Source organism: Pristiophorus japonicus, chromosome 8, assembly GCF_044704955.1.
Source record: "Pristiophorus japonicus isolate sPriJap1 chromosome 8, sPriJap1.hap1, whole genome shotgun sequence".
NCBI lineage: Eukaryota > Metazoa > Chordata > Chondrichthyes > Pristiophoridae > Pristiophorus > Pristiophorus japonicus.
The window spans coordinates 18,935,172-18,950,664 of NC_091984.1; the positions used below are offsets into that span (position 1 = coordinate 18,935,172).

Below are 15,493 nucleotides of genomic sequence, written 5' to 3' on the forward strand. Positions count from 1 at the left end.
CTTTTCACTTCAGACACCCAGTGCCAGTATGAAGCACTCACCTCAGCTCAGGGCTGGATGCAGAGTAAAGCTTCCTCTGCTCTGCCAGCAATGTGCCTCGGCCTGACATCAGCCTGAACCCTTTACCAGGGTGGCACTTGTCCATTTCCCACAGCAGCGTTTTTGGAAATGTAATCCTCAGTGTGTGGGCGTTGCTGGCAAGGCCAGCGTTTATTGCCAGTCACCCTTGAGATTGTGGCGGTGAGCTGCCTTCTTGAACCGCTGCAGTCCGTGTGGTGAAGGAAATGTTAGGGAGGGAGTTCCTTGATTTTGGCCCAGTGACGATGAAGGAACGGCCGATATATTTCCAAGTCAGGATGGTGTGTGACATGAAGGGGAACCTGGAGGTGGGATGGTGTTCCCATGCGCCTGCTGCCCTTTACCTTCTAGGTGGTGGAGGTCGCGGGTTTGGGAAGTACTGCTGAAGAAGGCGTGGCAGTTGCTACAGTGCCTCCTGTAGATCGTTAAAACTGCAGCCACAGTGCGCCGTTGATGGAGGGAGTGAATGTTTAAGGTGGTAGATGGGGCATTAATCGAGTGAACTGCTTTGTTCTGGATGATGTCGAGCTTCTTGAGTGTTGTTGGAGCTGCACTCATCCAGGCAAGTGGAGAGTATTCCCTCACACTCCTGACTTGTGCCTTGTAGATGGTGGAAAGGCTTTGGAGAGTCAGGAGGTGAGACACTTGCCACAGAATACGCAGCCTCTGACCTGTCACAGCGGGATAATGCCAAATTAAGGAGTGCTTCTCTTTTTATTTTGTTGTGGGCTGTTGCTCACTGCACTCTGGCATATTCTAATTCATTTCACCATTACAACCAAGAAGCTTCCATCTCAGCAATCCTGGGCTGGACCAGAGCTATGGTGTCAGAGTTGAAACACCCGTATTGATCAGTAACATTGCATTTAGAACCCAGAACATGATTTCAACCTTGTCAGATGCTCCACTGTCAATACTTAAAGTGCTTTCTTTAACATACAGTACCATGTGAAAAACTGTTAACACTTAAAATGATTGCTGATTCCGCGCCCACCCCCTCCACTTCATTTCATGTTAGGCTTATTCGGGCGGGTGAAGATCCTTTTGCATTCACTGCACGGTTAAGGAGGGGAGAAATGTTTCCACAGTGAAAATGTCGTGACAATGGGAGAAATGTTTCCACAGTGAAAATGTAGTGACAATGTCTTTGTTCTGACAGGGATGGTCAGTCTTTGCTCAGAGTCTGAGAGCTTAGCCACTGGCTGGGTGCGAGAACGTTATGCTGTGATACTTGGCCCACTTTGCAAAGACAGCCTTCTCAGTAATAAATCGGTGACCTCCGTAGAGGGCATTTTCATGAAGGGCGTACTCCGCGCATTCGTCTAGGCCCCCCGCTTCGTAGTAATGATAAGGAACTTTTTTGTGTCCTCCAGCCCTGTGAAGATGGAAAAGAATCATCAATGACATTTTGATCTCGGTGTTTCTCAGTGCAGATCATTACATTCTAAGCAGCTTAAGATCAGAGACAAAAAAGTTCTGTAAGGTAGTGTCTAGGCGATGGTTACACTCATAAGAAAGAAAGACTTGCATTTAGAAAGTGCTTTACAGCCAATTAGGTACTTTTAAAGTGTAATTATTGTTGTAATGTAGGAAATGCAGCAGCCAATTTGCACACAGCATTTCCCCCCAAACAGCAATGAGATAAATCATCAGATAATCTGTTTTTAGTGATGTTGGTTGAGGGGTAAATATTGGCCAGGTCACGGGGGAGAACTCCCCTACTGTTCTTCGAATAATGCCATGGGATTTATTCGTCCACCTGAGAGGATAGACGGGGCCTGGTTTAACGTCTCGCCTGAAAGACGGCACCTCTGACAGTGCAACACTCCCTCAGCATTGCACTGGAGAATCAGCCTAGATTTTGTGCTCAAGTCTCTGGCGTGGGACTGGATCCCACAAACTTCTGACTCAGATGCCATCAACTATTGCACCTTCTCATGTCTCTCAGGAACATCTCAAACACTCAAACAACTTGCACATTGAATGTAGCAGTTTTCTCAAAGACCTACACGAAGGAGAAACAGAGGGAGGAAATTGCACATATACTGCCTCACCCACAAACAGCAACGAGATAAATTACCATTCTTTTTATGTCCGACTAAGCAGGGCCCTCAGCTTAACTTCTCATCTAAAGGACAGCACCTTGGTCAATGGAGCACTCCCTCAGCATTATGCTAGTGTGACAACCATTCCCCCAGAGTGGGGTTTGAGCTCACCACCTCCTGGCTCAAGGCTAAGACTGGAACCAGCTGAGCCAAGCTGACACATGAAAGAGAGTAACTAAATGGGAGCAATAAAAGCTTTAGCAAAATTAACAAAGGCCTGCATATTAATTTTAACTCCGAGCCTAATGGTGCCACAATTAATGCAAGTCAGTGTTGGTGTAAAGACATTAGGAGATAGACCAAACATAAGAACATAAGAAATAGGAGCAAGAGTAGGCCATTTGATCCCCTCAGGCCTGCACCGCCATTCAATAAAATCATGGCTGATCCGATCTTGGCCTCAACTCCACTTCCGTGGCATTCCCCATATTCCTTGCTTCCCTTATTGTTCAAAAATCTGTCTATCTCCACCTTAAATATATTCAATGACCCAGCCTCCACAGCTCTCTGGGGTAGAGAATTCCAAAGATTCACGACCCTCTGAGAGTAGAAATTCCTCCTCATTTTTGTTTTAAATGTTTAAATTTAAACAGTAACACACCTTTTACCATCCAAAGCACAGCGCATTATTCCACTGACACTCTAAACCACAAGCCTACCCTGATGGATCAGTAGATCAAGCCAGTGATCAGCTGAGATGTACAGACCAGGATATTCCCACGATCTCAGCTAGGACAGCGATAGGGGCTTATGACATGGTCACTCTGTGACCTTCACTTTATTCCCAGGACCATGGAGTGTTGACCCTGGGCGGGACCTCCCCTTTTATACCTGGAAACCCAGGTGAGGAGTGTCTCCCGCAAGCTCACCCCCTGTGGTCAGGGTGTGCATTTCAAGGGTACAGGTACAGTGTGCATGAGTTACAGTTACATGACTATTGTCATTGCAAGATGGTGAAATACATGACAGCCAGTTCATTAGATATATTCAAAAGGGAGTTAGATGTGGCCCTTACGACTAAAGGGATCAAGGGTTATGGAGAGAAAGCAGGAATGGGGTACTAAAGTTGCATGATCAGCCATGATCATATTGAATGGTGGTGCAGGCGCGAAGGGCCGAATGGCCGACTCCTGCACCTATTTTCCTATGGGGCATTCTGGTTCCTGGATACAGTTGCATGCCCCCTAGTGGAACAGGTGCGCACGTGGATGGTGAATTGAGGATAGGGCAACAGGTGCAGTTATGATCCTCCGACAGTAGAATATCTGGCCAGGATTCATTAGCTTGGCTCACGCACTTAAGAATGGTTCATTGGGCTAATGCCAGCTATGGACCGCAGTTTGAGAGTAGGGCTCCAGTCCAGTAAGGAGTCAAAATCTTCAGACAGAGGAGCAGGGGAAAATATTGGAAGAGAAATGCGAAAGTAGATGTAAAACAATACCCCACACTCTTATGAATTAAACAAGCATAAAAATACAAACCTATTTAGCATTGGGATCTGCACAGCTGTGACTCAGTGGGTAGCACACTCGCCACGTTGTCAGATGGTCAAATGTTCATAGAAACATAGAAAATAGGTGCAGGAGCAGACCATTCAGCCCTTCGAGCCTGCACCGCCATTCAATATGATCATGGCTGATCATGCAATTTTAGTACCCCATTCCTGCTTTCTCTCCATAACTCTTGATTCCTTTAGTCGTAAGGGCCACATCTAACTCCCTTTTGAATATATCTAATGAACTGGCTGTCATGTATTTCACCATCTTGCAATGACAATAGTTATGTAACTGTAACTCATGCACACTGTACCTGTACCCTTGAAATGCACACCCTGACCACAGGGGGTGAGCTTGCGGGAGACACTCCTCACCTGGGTTTCCAGGTATAAAAGGGGAGGTCCCACCCAGGGTCAACACTCCATGGTCCTGGGAATAAAGGGAAGGTCACAGAGTGACCGTGTCTGTTACATACATGCCTTGTGTGAGTTTGTAACAAGGTGCAGAGACACTGCATTTGGCGACGAGAAACGGGAATCACCGAACCACGAGGATGGCCATCGGTGGCACAGAGGAACGCTACTGCGTGGGCGAGGACTGGAACGACTTTGTGGAAAGACTCCAGCAGAGTTTTGTCACAAAGGACTAGCTGGAAGAGACAGCGGCTGACAAGCGTAGGGCGCATCTACTGACCAGCTGTGGTCCACAGACGTATGCGCTGATAAAAGACCTGCTCGCACCCCAAAAGCCAGCGGAAAAGTCCTTCGAAGAGCTCAGCCAGCTGATCAGTGAGCATCTCAAGCCGGCAAGTAGCGTACACATGGCCCGGCACCGGTTCTACTCTCACCGGCGTCGGGAGGGTCAAAACGTCTCGGACTTCGTGGCGGAACTGCGGCGTTTGGCCAGTCTCTGTAAGTTCTCCGATGTCTGCAGGGGGGAGATGTTAAGGGACTTTTTCATCAAGGGCATTAATCATGCCGGCATTTTCAGGAAGCTCATAAAGACTAAGGACTTGACTTTAGAAGGGGCGGCGTTGATAGCTCAGACCTTTATGGCAGGGGAAGAGGAGACCAAGCTAATTTACACACGCAGCCCTGGTTTTAACGTTGCGATGAACCAGGGAGCTAATGTTGTAAAAGTGATACAGAACCCCGCAAGCAGGCAAGGGCAATTCGACACTGCCCAGTCAGCAACAAGCTCCAGGGTGGGCCCACAACAGGGACAATGGAAAGGGGATCGGCAATTCACGCCATCACGAGGAACAATGCAACCCGTGATGGGACCAATAACACCCTCCATCAGAGTGCTTAGAAACAGCCAAACGGGCCATCAGAGAGGAACGCCTGGGAATAGTCCTTTTGTTAACAGCAATCTCAGCTCATGTTGGAGGTGTGGGGGTAGACACACTGCCAAAAGCTGCAGGTTCCAGCTTTATACCTGTAGGATTTGTAATGTCAGTGGACACTTGGTCAGGATGTGCAAAAAGGCAGTAGTGAGGCTAGTCTGCGAGACAGAAGAACCAGACAAGGGGTCTGTAATGCAGGATGAGGCCTGGGGAACAACCATGGATGCTGAAGTTTGGAGAGTTCATGTGGCTGACGTCCACAGCTCATACACTAAAACGCCACCCATGATGATGAAAGTTTTACTGAATGGCATCCCCGGTGCACATGGAGCTGGATACCGGAGCTAGCCAGTCACTCATGAGCGCTCAACAATTTGAGAGACTATGGCCACACAGAGCTAGCAGGCCCAAACTGGAACGCATTGAGACGCAGCTACGTACATACACCAAAAAGATCATCCCAGTGCTGGGCAGTGCAAACTTGGTGGTAACGCATAATGGATTACAGAACCGGCTGCCACTCTGGATTGTTCCGGGAAACGGCCCCGCGCTTTTGGGGAGGAGTTGGCTAGCTGAGATGAATTCGAAATGGGGGGATGTGCACGTCATTTCATCCGTGGAGCGAAGTTCATGCTCGCAGGTATTGCAAAAATTCGAGTCACTCTTTCAACCCGGTGTCGGAACGTTCAAGGGCACTAAAGTAGTGATACGCGTCACTCCGGACGCCAGAGCGGTGCCGTACGTGATGCGTGAGAAAACTGAAAGTGATCTGGACAGGCAGCTCAGAGAGGGCATAATTTCGCCGACTGGGCAAGTCCCATCGTTCCCGTCCTCAAAGCAGATGGCTTGGTTAGGATTTGTGGCGACTACAAAGCCACCATCAACCGAGTGTCGCTGCAAGACCAATACCTGCTCCCGAGAGCGGAGGACCTCTTTGCCACTCTGGCAGGTGGAAAGCTGTTCACGAAGCTGGACCTCACTTCGGCCTACATGACTCAGGAACTGGCGGAAGATTCTAAGCTTCTGACCACCATCACGACGCAAAAGAGATTATTTGTCTACAACAGGTGTCCGTTTGGCATTCGTTCGGCAGCGGCGATGTTTTAGCGAAACATGGAAAGCTTGCTCAAGTCCATCCCTGGAACGGCTGTATTCCAAGATGACGGGTAACGGGTCGATACACCGAGGAACACCTCCACAACCTGGAGGAGGTGCTACGCCGATTGGACCGGGAAGGCTTGCGGCTGAAAAGGCCAAGTGCGTGTTTTTGGCCCCAGAGGTCGAGTTCCTGGGCAGGAAGGTTGCCGCAGATGGGATCCGGCCCACTGAATCAAAAACGGAGGCGATTCGCCGGGTGCCCAGGCCCAGCAACACGTTGGAGATGCGATCATTCCTGGGACTCTTGAACTATTTTGGGAACTTTCTGCCGAACTTAAGCACATTGTTGGAGCCATTACACATGCTCCTCCTTAAAGGTTGTGAATGGTTTTGGGGGGATTGTCAAGAATGGGCTTTCAACAAGGCGAGGAACCTGCTGTGTTCCAACAAACTGTTGACTTTGTATGACCCCTGTAAAAAACTGGTTTTAACATGCGATGCATCATCCTATGGGGTTGGGTGTGTGTTGCAGCAGGGTAACGATGACGGCCGACTCCAACCGGTGGCTTACACCTCCAGGTCGCTCTCCCAGGCAGAGCGTGGATACGGCATGGTCGAGAAGGAGGCGCTCGCGTGTGTGTACGGTGTGAAAAAGATGCACCAGTACCTTTTTGGAAGACAGTTCGAGCTAGAGACGGACCACAAGCCGTTAACATCCTTGTTGTCCGACAGCAAGGCTGTCAACGCTAACGTGTCAGTTCGCATACAGCGATGGGCCTTCACGCTGGCTGCGTATGACTACACCATACGGCACCAGCCAGGCACCGAAAATTGCGCTGACGCACTCAGCAGGCTCCCACTGGCCACCAGCGAGGGGGCGTCGGAGCAGAGCGCCGAGATGGTCATGGCCGTTGAGGCTTTTGACACTGCGGGCTCCCCCATCACAGCCCGCCAGATCAAACTCTGGACCAACAGAGACCCCCTCCTATCCATGATAAAGAAATGTGTCCTGATTGGGGACTGGGTGCCCGCACACAAGGCGTGCCCCGAGGAAGTCAGGCCGTTTCAGAGACGGATGGATGAACTCTCCATCCAAGCTGACTGCCTGTTATGGGGCAGCCGGGTAGTCATGCCCCAGAAAGGAAGGGAAGCGTTCATCAGGGAACTCCATAGCGAGCACCCTGGCATCGTGTTAATGAAGGCCATTGCCCGGTCCCATGTATGGTGGCCGGGGATTGACTCAGACCTAGAACACTGGGCTCGCAGGTGCACGACATGTGCCCAGCTGGCAATGCCCCCAGGGAGACTCCACTCAGCCCGTGGCCCTGGCTCACCAGGCCGTGGTCACGCATTCATGTAGATTATGCGGGCCCGTTCATGGGGAAAATGTTCCTGATCGTTGTTGATGCATACTCGAAGTGGATCGAGTGCATCATATTGCACTCATGCATGACATCCATCACTGTGGAGAGTCTGCGTACAGTTTTCGTGACCCACGGCTTGCCGGACATCCTGGTCAGTGACAATGGCCTGTGTTTCACCAGCCATGAATTCCAGGAGTTTATATCGGGCAATGGAATCAAGCACGTTCGGACAGCCCCGTTCAAGCCGGCTTCCAATGGCCAGGCGGAACGGGCGGTCCAAGTCATAAAGCAGGACATGCTACACATCCAAGGATCGCAGGCAGTGACTAGTGGGGTACCGCAAGGTTCTGCGCTGGGGCCCCAGCTGTTTACATTGTACATTAATGATTTAGACGAGGGGATTAAATGTAGTATCTCCAAATTTGCGGATGACACTAAGTTGGGTGGCAGTGTGAGCTGCGAGGAGGATGCTATGAGGCTGCAGAGTGACTTGGATAGATTAGGTGAATGGGCAAATGCATGGCAGATGAAGTATAATGTGGATAAATGTGAGGTTATCCACTTTGGTGGTAAAAACAGAGAGACAGACTATTATCTGAATGGTGACAGATTAGGAAAAGGGGAGGTGCAACGAGACCTGGGTGTCATGGTACATCAGTCATTGAAGGTTGGCATGCAGGTACAGCAGGCGGTTAAGAAAGCAAATGGCATGTTGGCCTTCATAGCAAGGGAAATTGAGTACAGGGGCAGGGAGGTGTTACTACAGTTGTACAGGGCCTTGGTGAGGCCACACCTGGAGTATTATGTACAGTTTTGGTCTCCTAACCTGAGGAAGGACATTCTTGCTATTGAGGGAGTGCAGCGAAGGTTCACCAGACTGATTCCCGGGATGGCGGGACTGACATAGCAAGAAAGACTGGATCAACTGGGCTTGTGTTCACTGGAGTTCAGAAGAATGAGAGGGGATCTCATAGAAACGTTTAAAATTCTGATGGGTTTAGACAGGTTAGATGCAGGAAGAATGTTCCCAATGTTGGGGAAGTCCAGAACCAGGGGTCACAGTCTAAGGATAAGGGGTAAGCCATTTAGGACCGAGATGAGGAGAAACTTCTTCACCCAGAGAGTGGTGAACCTGTGGAATTCTCTACCACAGAAAGATGTTGAGGCCAATTCACTAAATACATTCAAAAAGGAGTTAGATGTAGTCCTTAGTACTAGGGGGATCAAGGAGTATGGCGAGAACGCAGGAATGGGGTACTGAAGTTGCATGTTCAGCCATGAACTCATTGAATGGCGGTGCAGGCTCAAAGGGCCGAATGGCCTACTCCTGCACCTATTTTCTATGTTTCTATGACCCTCCCTTCAGTACCGCCTATCGCGCCTCCTCCTGGTCTACAGATCCCGGCCGCACTCGCTCACGGGAGTCCCGCCAGCGGAACTCCTCATGAAACACACGCTCAAGACGCGGCTGTCCCTCATTCACCCAGCCCTGGCAGACATTGTTGAGGGCAAATGCCAGTCCCAAACCGAGCTCCATGATCGAGGCTCAAGGGGGAGGTGTATAGAAATAGATGACCCGGTACTTGTTCTTAACCATGCTTTGGGACCCAAATGGCTTGAGGGCACTGTAATCGGCAAAGAAGGAAACAGGGTCATGGTGGTCAGACTAAACAATGGGCAGATATGCCGCAAATACTTGGACCAAGTAAAGACAAGGTTCAGCATAGACACGGAGGAACCGGAAGAAGAGCATGATGAGATAGCACCCACACCACTGCCAGCGTACGAGCAACAAAGACAGCCCTCAGCATGAACAGTCCCGGCGGCCAGCCCGGACAGGCCGGAATCACCTCGAGTGACAGAGACGCGTGCCGAGGCTCAGCCACCAGAGCCACAACTGCGGCGCTCCACGAGAGAGCGTCGACCACCCGATAGACTTAACCTCTGAAACTAAAAGACTTAAGGGGGGAGGTGATGTCATGTATTTCACCATCTTGCAATGACAATAGTTATGTAACTGTCACTCATGCACACTGTACCTGTACCCTTGAAATGCACACCCTGACCACAGGGGGTGAGCTTGCGGAAGACACTCCTCACCTGGGTTTCCAGGTATAAAAGGGAGGTCCCACCCAGGGTCAGCACTCCTGGGAATAAAGTGAAGGTCACAGAGTGACAGTGTCTGATACATACATGCCTCATGTGAGTTTGTAATAAGGTGCAGAGACACTACACTGGCCTCAACAACTTTCTGTGGTAGAGAATTCCACAGGTTCACAATTCATGAGTGAAGAAGTTTCTCCTCATCTCGGTACTAAATGGCTTACCCCAATCCTTAGACTGTGACTCCTGGTTCTGGACATCCCCAACATTGGGAACAGTCTTCCTGCATCTAACCTGTCCAATCCCATCAGAATTTTATATGTTTCTATGAGATTCCAGAGACTTGAGCACAAAATTAAGGCCGATGCTTCAATGCAGTACTGAGGGAGTGCTGCACTGTCAGAGGTGTAGTCTTTCGGATGAGACGTTAAACCGAGGCCCCGTTTGCTCTCTCAGGTAATGGTAAAATATCCCATGTCTCTATTGCAAAGAAGAACAGGGGTGTTATCCCCGGTGTCCTGGCCAATATTTATCCCTCAACCAAGAATACTGAAGCAGAGTACCTGGTCATTATCACATTGCTATTTGTGGGAGTTTGTTGTGAACACATTGGCTGCTACGTTTCCGACATTACAACAGTGACTACACTCCAAAAAGTACTTCACTGGCTGTAAAGCGCTTTAGGACAACGTGAGGTTGTGAAAGGTGCTATTTCAATGCAAGTCTTTCTTTCTTTCTTTCCCTGGTTAATTGACATCCTTTGTTATCATTTACATGAATATATAAATGACCAAAATGTTAATATAATCCAATGCTTTAATACTTATCTCGAGAACAAATAATCGTGTTCAGTTATAGTTTCATTAAGCGTATAATGATCTGCAAGGTCAGAAGACTCTATAGTTCACTGACAATATCCTTGCCAGTTCTAAAATTGATTATAATGAGCGTTGCAGTTTAATTATGAAACTATATCTCCGAAAGTGCTAATATGTACTTCTGGTATCTGCAGGTTCACCAACCAGCTTTTTTCATGACTTCTGCTGTAATTGCAGGGTCTCTCCAATGATACAGTTGGTAAAAACAAAAATGTGCATTTAAATAGTGCCTTTAACGTAGTAAAATGTCCCAAGGTGCTTCACAGGGCATTATCAGGCAAATTTGAACACTGTACCACATAAGGTGATATTAGGACAGGTCAAAGAGATAGGTTTTAAGGAGCATTTTAAAGGAGATCAGAGAGGTAGAGAGGTTTAGGGAGGGAATTCGAGAGCTTCGGGCCTAGACAGTTGAAAGCACGGCCGCCAATAGTGGAGCGATAAAAATCGGGGAATTGCAAATGGCCAGAATTGGAAGAGCGCAGAGATCTCAGATAGTTGTAGGGCTGGAGGAGGTTACTTAGCTAGAAAGGGGCAAGGACATGGAGCGATTTGAACAACAAGGATGATAAAGCCCTCTTGTAACATCTCATCCAAAAAACGGCACATCCAATATTAAACTGAGGCCCTGTCTGCCCTCTCAGGTGGACGTAAAAGATCCCATGGCACCATTTTGAAGAACAGCAGGGGTGTTCTCCCTGTGGTCCTCGCCAATAATTATCCCTCACCAACATCAGTAAAGCAGATTATGTGGTGAATTATTTCATTGCTGATGGTGGCACCTTGATGTGCACAAATTGGTTGCTGCATTTCCTACATTACAATAGTGACTTCACTTCAAAAGTACTTGCATTGGCTGCGATGTGCTTTGGAATGTCCTGAGATCTTGAAAGGATCTGTATAAATGCAAGTCTTTCTATCGTTTTATTGTCATTACATCAACACCTAGCTGGACTCATAGACAACATAACAGCACTCTCCCAGAGGCAGTCTCCCCTCTCACCGCACCTCTCCCAACACAGACTGTCCTGCCAGATGTGGTCTTCAGTTAATGAAACACCCTTTACATAGAATATACGGCACAGAAACAGGCCCTTCGGCCCAAACAGTCCATGTCGGTGTTTATGCTCCACACGAGCCTCCTCCCACCCTACTTCATCTAACACTATCAGCATAACCTTATATACCTTTCCCCCTCATTTACTTATCTAGCTTCCCTTAAATGCATCTATACTATTCTCCTTAACCACTCCCTGTGGTAGCGAGTTCCACATTCTAACCACTCTCTGGGTAAAGAAGTTTCTTCTGAATTCCTTATTGCATTTATTGCTGACTATCTTATAGTGATGGCCCCTCAACTGGACTCCTCCACGAAACACCTTCTCTACGTTGACCCGATCAAACCCCTGCATAATTGTAAAGAACACTTAAATATGTGAAAAAAATTGCTTCCGGTGACCTTACCTGCAATAGGTATCGTTAACCATCCCAAAGATATGGATTTTATGGCAGACATCCATTGCAAGCACGAGCGTGAACCAGCCAGTACTCAGGTACGTACCCGACAGTACCCTGTCAGCGGGAGAACAGAGCAAAACATTTTAAAATGATCGCGCGTTAGCACATCGCCAAACCCACAACACAAAGTGCTTTTAGCAGAGAGACTGAAAATGTTACAACTGTTGGCAGGTGGTTTGAATTATTTATCCTCAGCTTGCAATTTATGCTTGCTTGTAGCCTGCAGTGTCCTCGGAATACAATTTGAGACGCAAGAAGAAAAGCACTGTACAAATTAAAAATGATTGGGCTTGGAGGTGTGGAAGTTATCTTATAGCTGTACAGGGATCTGGTCAGACCCCATCAGGAGCACTGCGTTCGGTTGTGGGCACCGCATCTCAGGGAGGATATATTGGTCTTGGAGGGGGTATAGCGCAGATTCACCAGAATGATACTGGGGCTTAGAGGGTTAAATTATGAGGACATGGTAGCACCGGCTAGGCTTGTATTCCCTCGAGTATGGAAAATTAAGGGGTGATCCAGTTGAGGTGTTTAAGATGACTAAATGATTTGATGGGGTAGATAGAGAGCAATTATTTCCCCTAATGTGGGAGCCCAGGGCATAAACTTAAAATAATGCTAGGCCGTTCAGGGGTGATGCCAGGAAGCACTTCTTCACACAAAGGATAGTGGAAAATTGGAACTCTCTCCCCAAAAAGGTGTTGAGGTTGAGGGTCAATTGAAAATTTCAAAACTGAGATCGATAGATTTTTGACTGGTAAGAGTATTAAGGGATATGGAACCAAGGTGGGTAGATAGAGTTAAGGTACAGATCAGCATTCTCCTGGTCCTATGTTCCTTAATGTTCACACCCAGAAGACAGGTTGGAACAATAAAGGACATTACAAGTGACTCACTTCTTCCCCCCTTGTGAAGGACAGCGATCATCAAGTTAACGAGCCATTTATCGGACAAGCGATTTAGCATGGCGGAAATAGCGAGGCGATTGTGAGGGGGGGTTAGCGGCAGGAAGATTCTTTTCGCGGGTATGGGCACCTGGTTTCTGCCAGATTCTTCCTTCGTTGACCCTTTAAAGCTTATAAAAGCGTCAGTGTCCTGCCTTCCCATGGCCTGTCCAACAACAAAGGCAGCTAGCAACTGGTACAACGGTCAACACACGCTCCACTCATGGCTGCTCTGATTTAGTGTGGAACTTTAAATGGTGCCAGTTGGCGCGGTGAAGTTGAAAGCTTCCTTCACCGTTGGTTTGGGCGGAGAACGGCAGAACAGCCGCGCCTTAAAACCATCCTAATTAAGTGTCAGCCGTGACTCAGTGGGCATCACTCCCGCCTCCGAGTCTGAAGGTTGTGGGTTCAAGTCCCACTCCAGCGACTTGAGCACAAAAATCTAGGCTGACACTCTGGTGAAGTGCTGAGGGAGCGCTGCACTGTTGGAAGCGCCATCTTTCAGATGAGACGTTAAATCGAGGCCCCGACTGCCCGATCAGGTGAACTTAAAAGATCCCATGACACTATTTCGAAGAAGAGCAGAGGAGATTTCCCCATTGTCTCGGCCAATTTATCCTTCAACCAACATCACTAAAAAAAATCAGATTATCTGGTCATTATCACATTGCAGTTTGTGTGGCCCAGCTATTTGCAAATTGGCTGATGTGTTTCCTACATTACATGTCAAAGATGTACTTCATTGGCTGTGAAGCGCTTTGGGACAACCTGAGGTTTGAAAAGGTGCTATATAAATACAACTCAGTTTTTTCTTTTAAACTGAGGAACTTGAGCTGTCAGTGAAAATCCTGGGATTTTGTGACATGCCAAACCACTTCTGGTAACTATCAGTGCCAACAGTCAGCACCCTTCTCACTGCAAATCACTGCTAAAGTTTTCGAAGTTCCCATTATCCCCCTCAGTACCAGTTCGAAATCCTTTTGTCAGCACCAACACTGCAGCATCGTATTTTACACCAGGGGAGCAGAATTTAAAATAGTTTCATAAATGTTTCATACATGCCGACAAGTCCTGTCCGGTATTTCACTTTCAACATGTCCTAAATCGCCTTCGGGCTGGAAAATCAAAGTATGAATTCAAGTTTATTTGAATTATTGAAATTTAAAAAAAATTGCTGCACTGCATTTACACAGACGTATGGTAGAAAACGTGAAATGTGTCTGGCTTGCATTGAATTGATACTTGACATGCCCCACTCCCAACTGTGGTTTGTTTAAGGTTAATGGGTTTTGTCAAACAAAACTATAATAGAAAGAGTGTTCAAATAAAAAATAAAGTCTGCTGCAAATGCTTAACTTTAACATTTTTTCTTGTGTGTTCTGCACTCAACAAATTACCACCTACCACCCCATCAGTCTACTCTCAATCATCAGCAAAGTGATGGAAGATGTCGTTGACAGTGCTATCAAGCGGCACTTACTCACCAATAACCTGCTCACTAATGTCCAGTTTGGGTTCCGCCAGAACCACTCAGCTCCAGACCTCATTACAGCCTTTGTCCAAACATGGACAAAAGAGCTGAATTCCAGAGGTGATGTGAGAATGACTGCCCTTGACATCAAGGCACCATTTGACTGAGTGTAGGATCAAGGAGCCCTAGTAAAACTGAAGTCACTGGGGATCAGGGGAAAACTTTCCACTGGCTGGAGTCATACCTAGCACAAAGGAAGATGGCTGTATGGCTGGAGGTCAATAATCACAGCCCCAGGACATCGCTGCAGGAGTTCCTCAGGGCAGTGTGCTAGGCCCAACCATCTTCAGCAGCTTCATCAATGGCCTTCCTTCCATGATGTGGTCAGAAGTGTGGATATTCGCTGATAATTGCACAGTGATCAGTGCCATTCGCAACTCCTCAGATAATGGAGCAGTCCATGCCCGCATGATGCAAGACCTGGACAACATTCAGGCTTGGGCTGATAAGTGCAAGTAACATTCGCGCCGCACAAGTGCCAGGCAATAACTATCTCCAAGAACTGAGAGACTAACTGTTGTGTAGGCATGCCTGTTCTCTGTGTGATGTCTGTAACACTGTCATGCAACATTGAATGTACCCTAGTACTGTACACACCTTACCGGTACACTAGAGGGTGCTGTTGCTGGAGACCGAGTGGTTGCCTGCACACGGCAGGTAACCCAGTATAAAAAGGAACACACAGCTTGTTGTCAGCACTCAGGAGGTGCTAATAAAGGACTGCAGGTCTGCACAGTTTAAGTACCATACCCTGCCTCGTGGAGTCATTACTAAAGGTGCCTACATACACCACAACTGGCGACAGGATCACGAACTACACGGTCAACATGTCTAACCTCTGCAACTTTCAGCAGAGGGGGAAGATTGGGATGCTTTTGTGGAAAGATTGGAACACTTCTTTATAGCCAACGACCAGGACGGGGACACACCGGCCACACTACCGAACAAACGCAGGGCCTTCCTGCTTAGCAGTTGTGGGCCCACCATCTACAGTCTCATCAGAGACTTACTAGCCCCGGAGAGGATAACCACC

The 15,493-nt window shown here is 48.0% G+C and overlaps 1 protein-coding gene across 1 annotated transcript in view; it reads right to left on the bottom strand.

The window, feature by feature from the left end:
- Positions 1–1,269: 1,269 nt before the first annotated feature.
- Positions 1,270–15,493, bottom strand: part of st6galnac3 (ST6 (alpha-N-acetyl-neuraminyl-2,3-beta-galactosyl-1,3)-N-acetylgalactosaminide alpha-2,6-sialyltransferase 3) — a 229,311-nt gene continuing 215,087 nt past the window's right edge. Inside the window, exons 4-5 of the mRNA XM_070888212.1 lie at positions 11,930–12,039; positions 1,270–1,460 (exon numbers count right to left, since the gene is read on the bottom strand). Coding sequence (XP_070744313.1) covers positions 1,270–1,460; positions 11,930–12,039 — 301 coding nt within the window. The remainder of the gene's footprint in view (positions 1,461–11,929; positions 12,040–15,493) is intronic.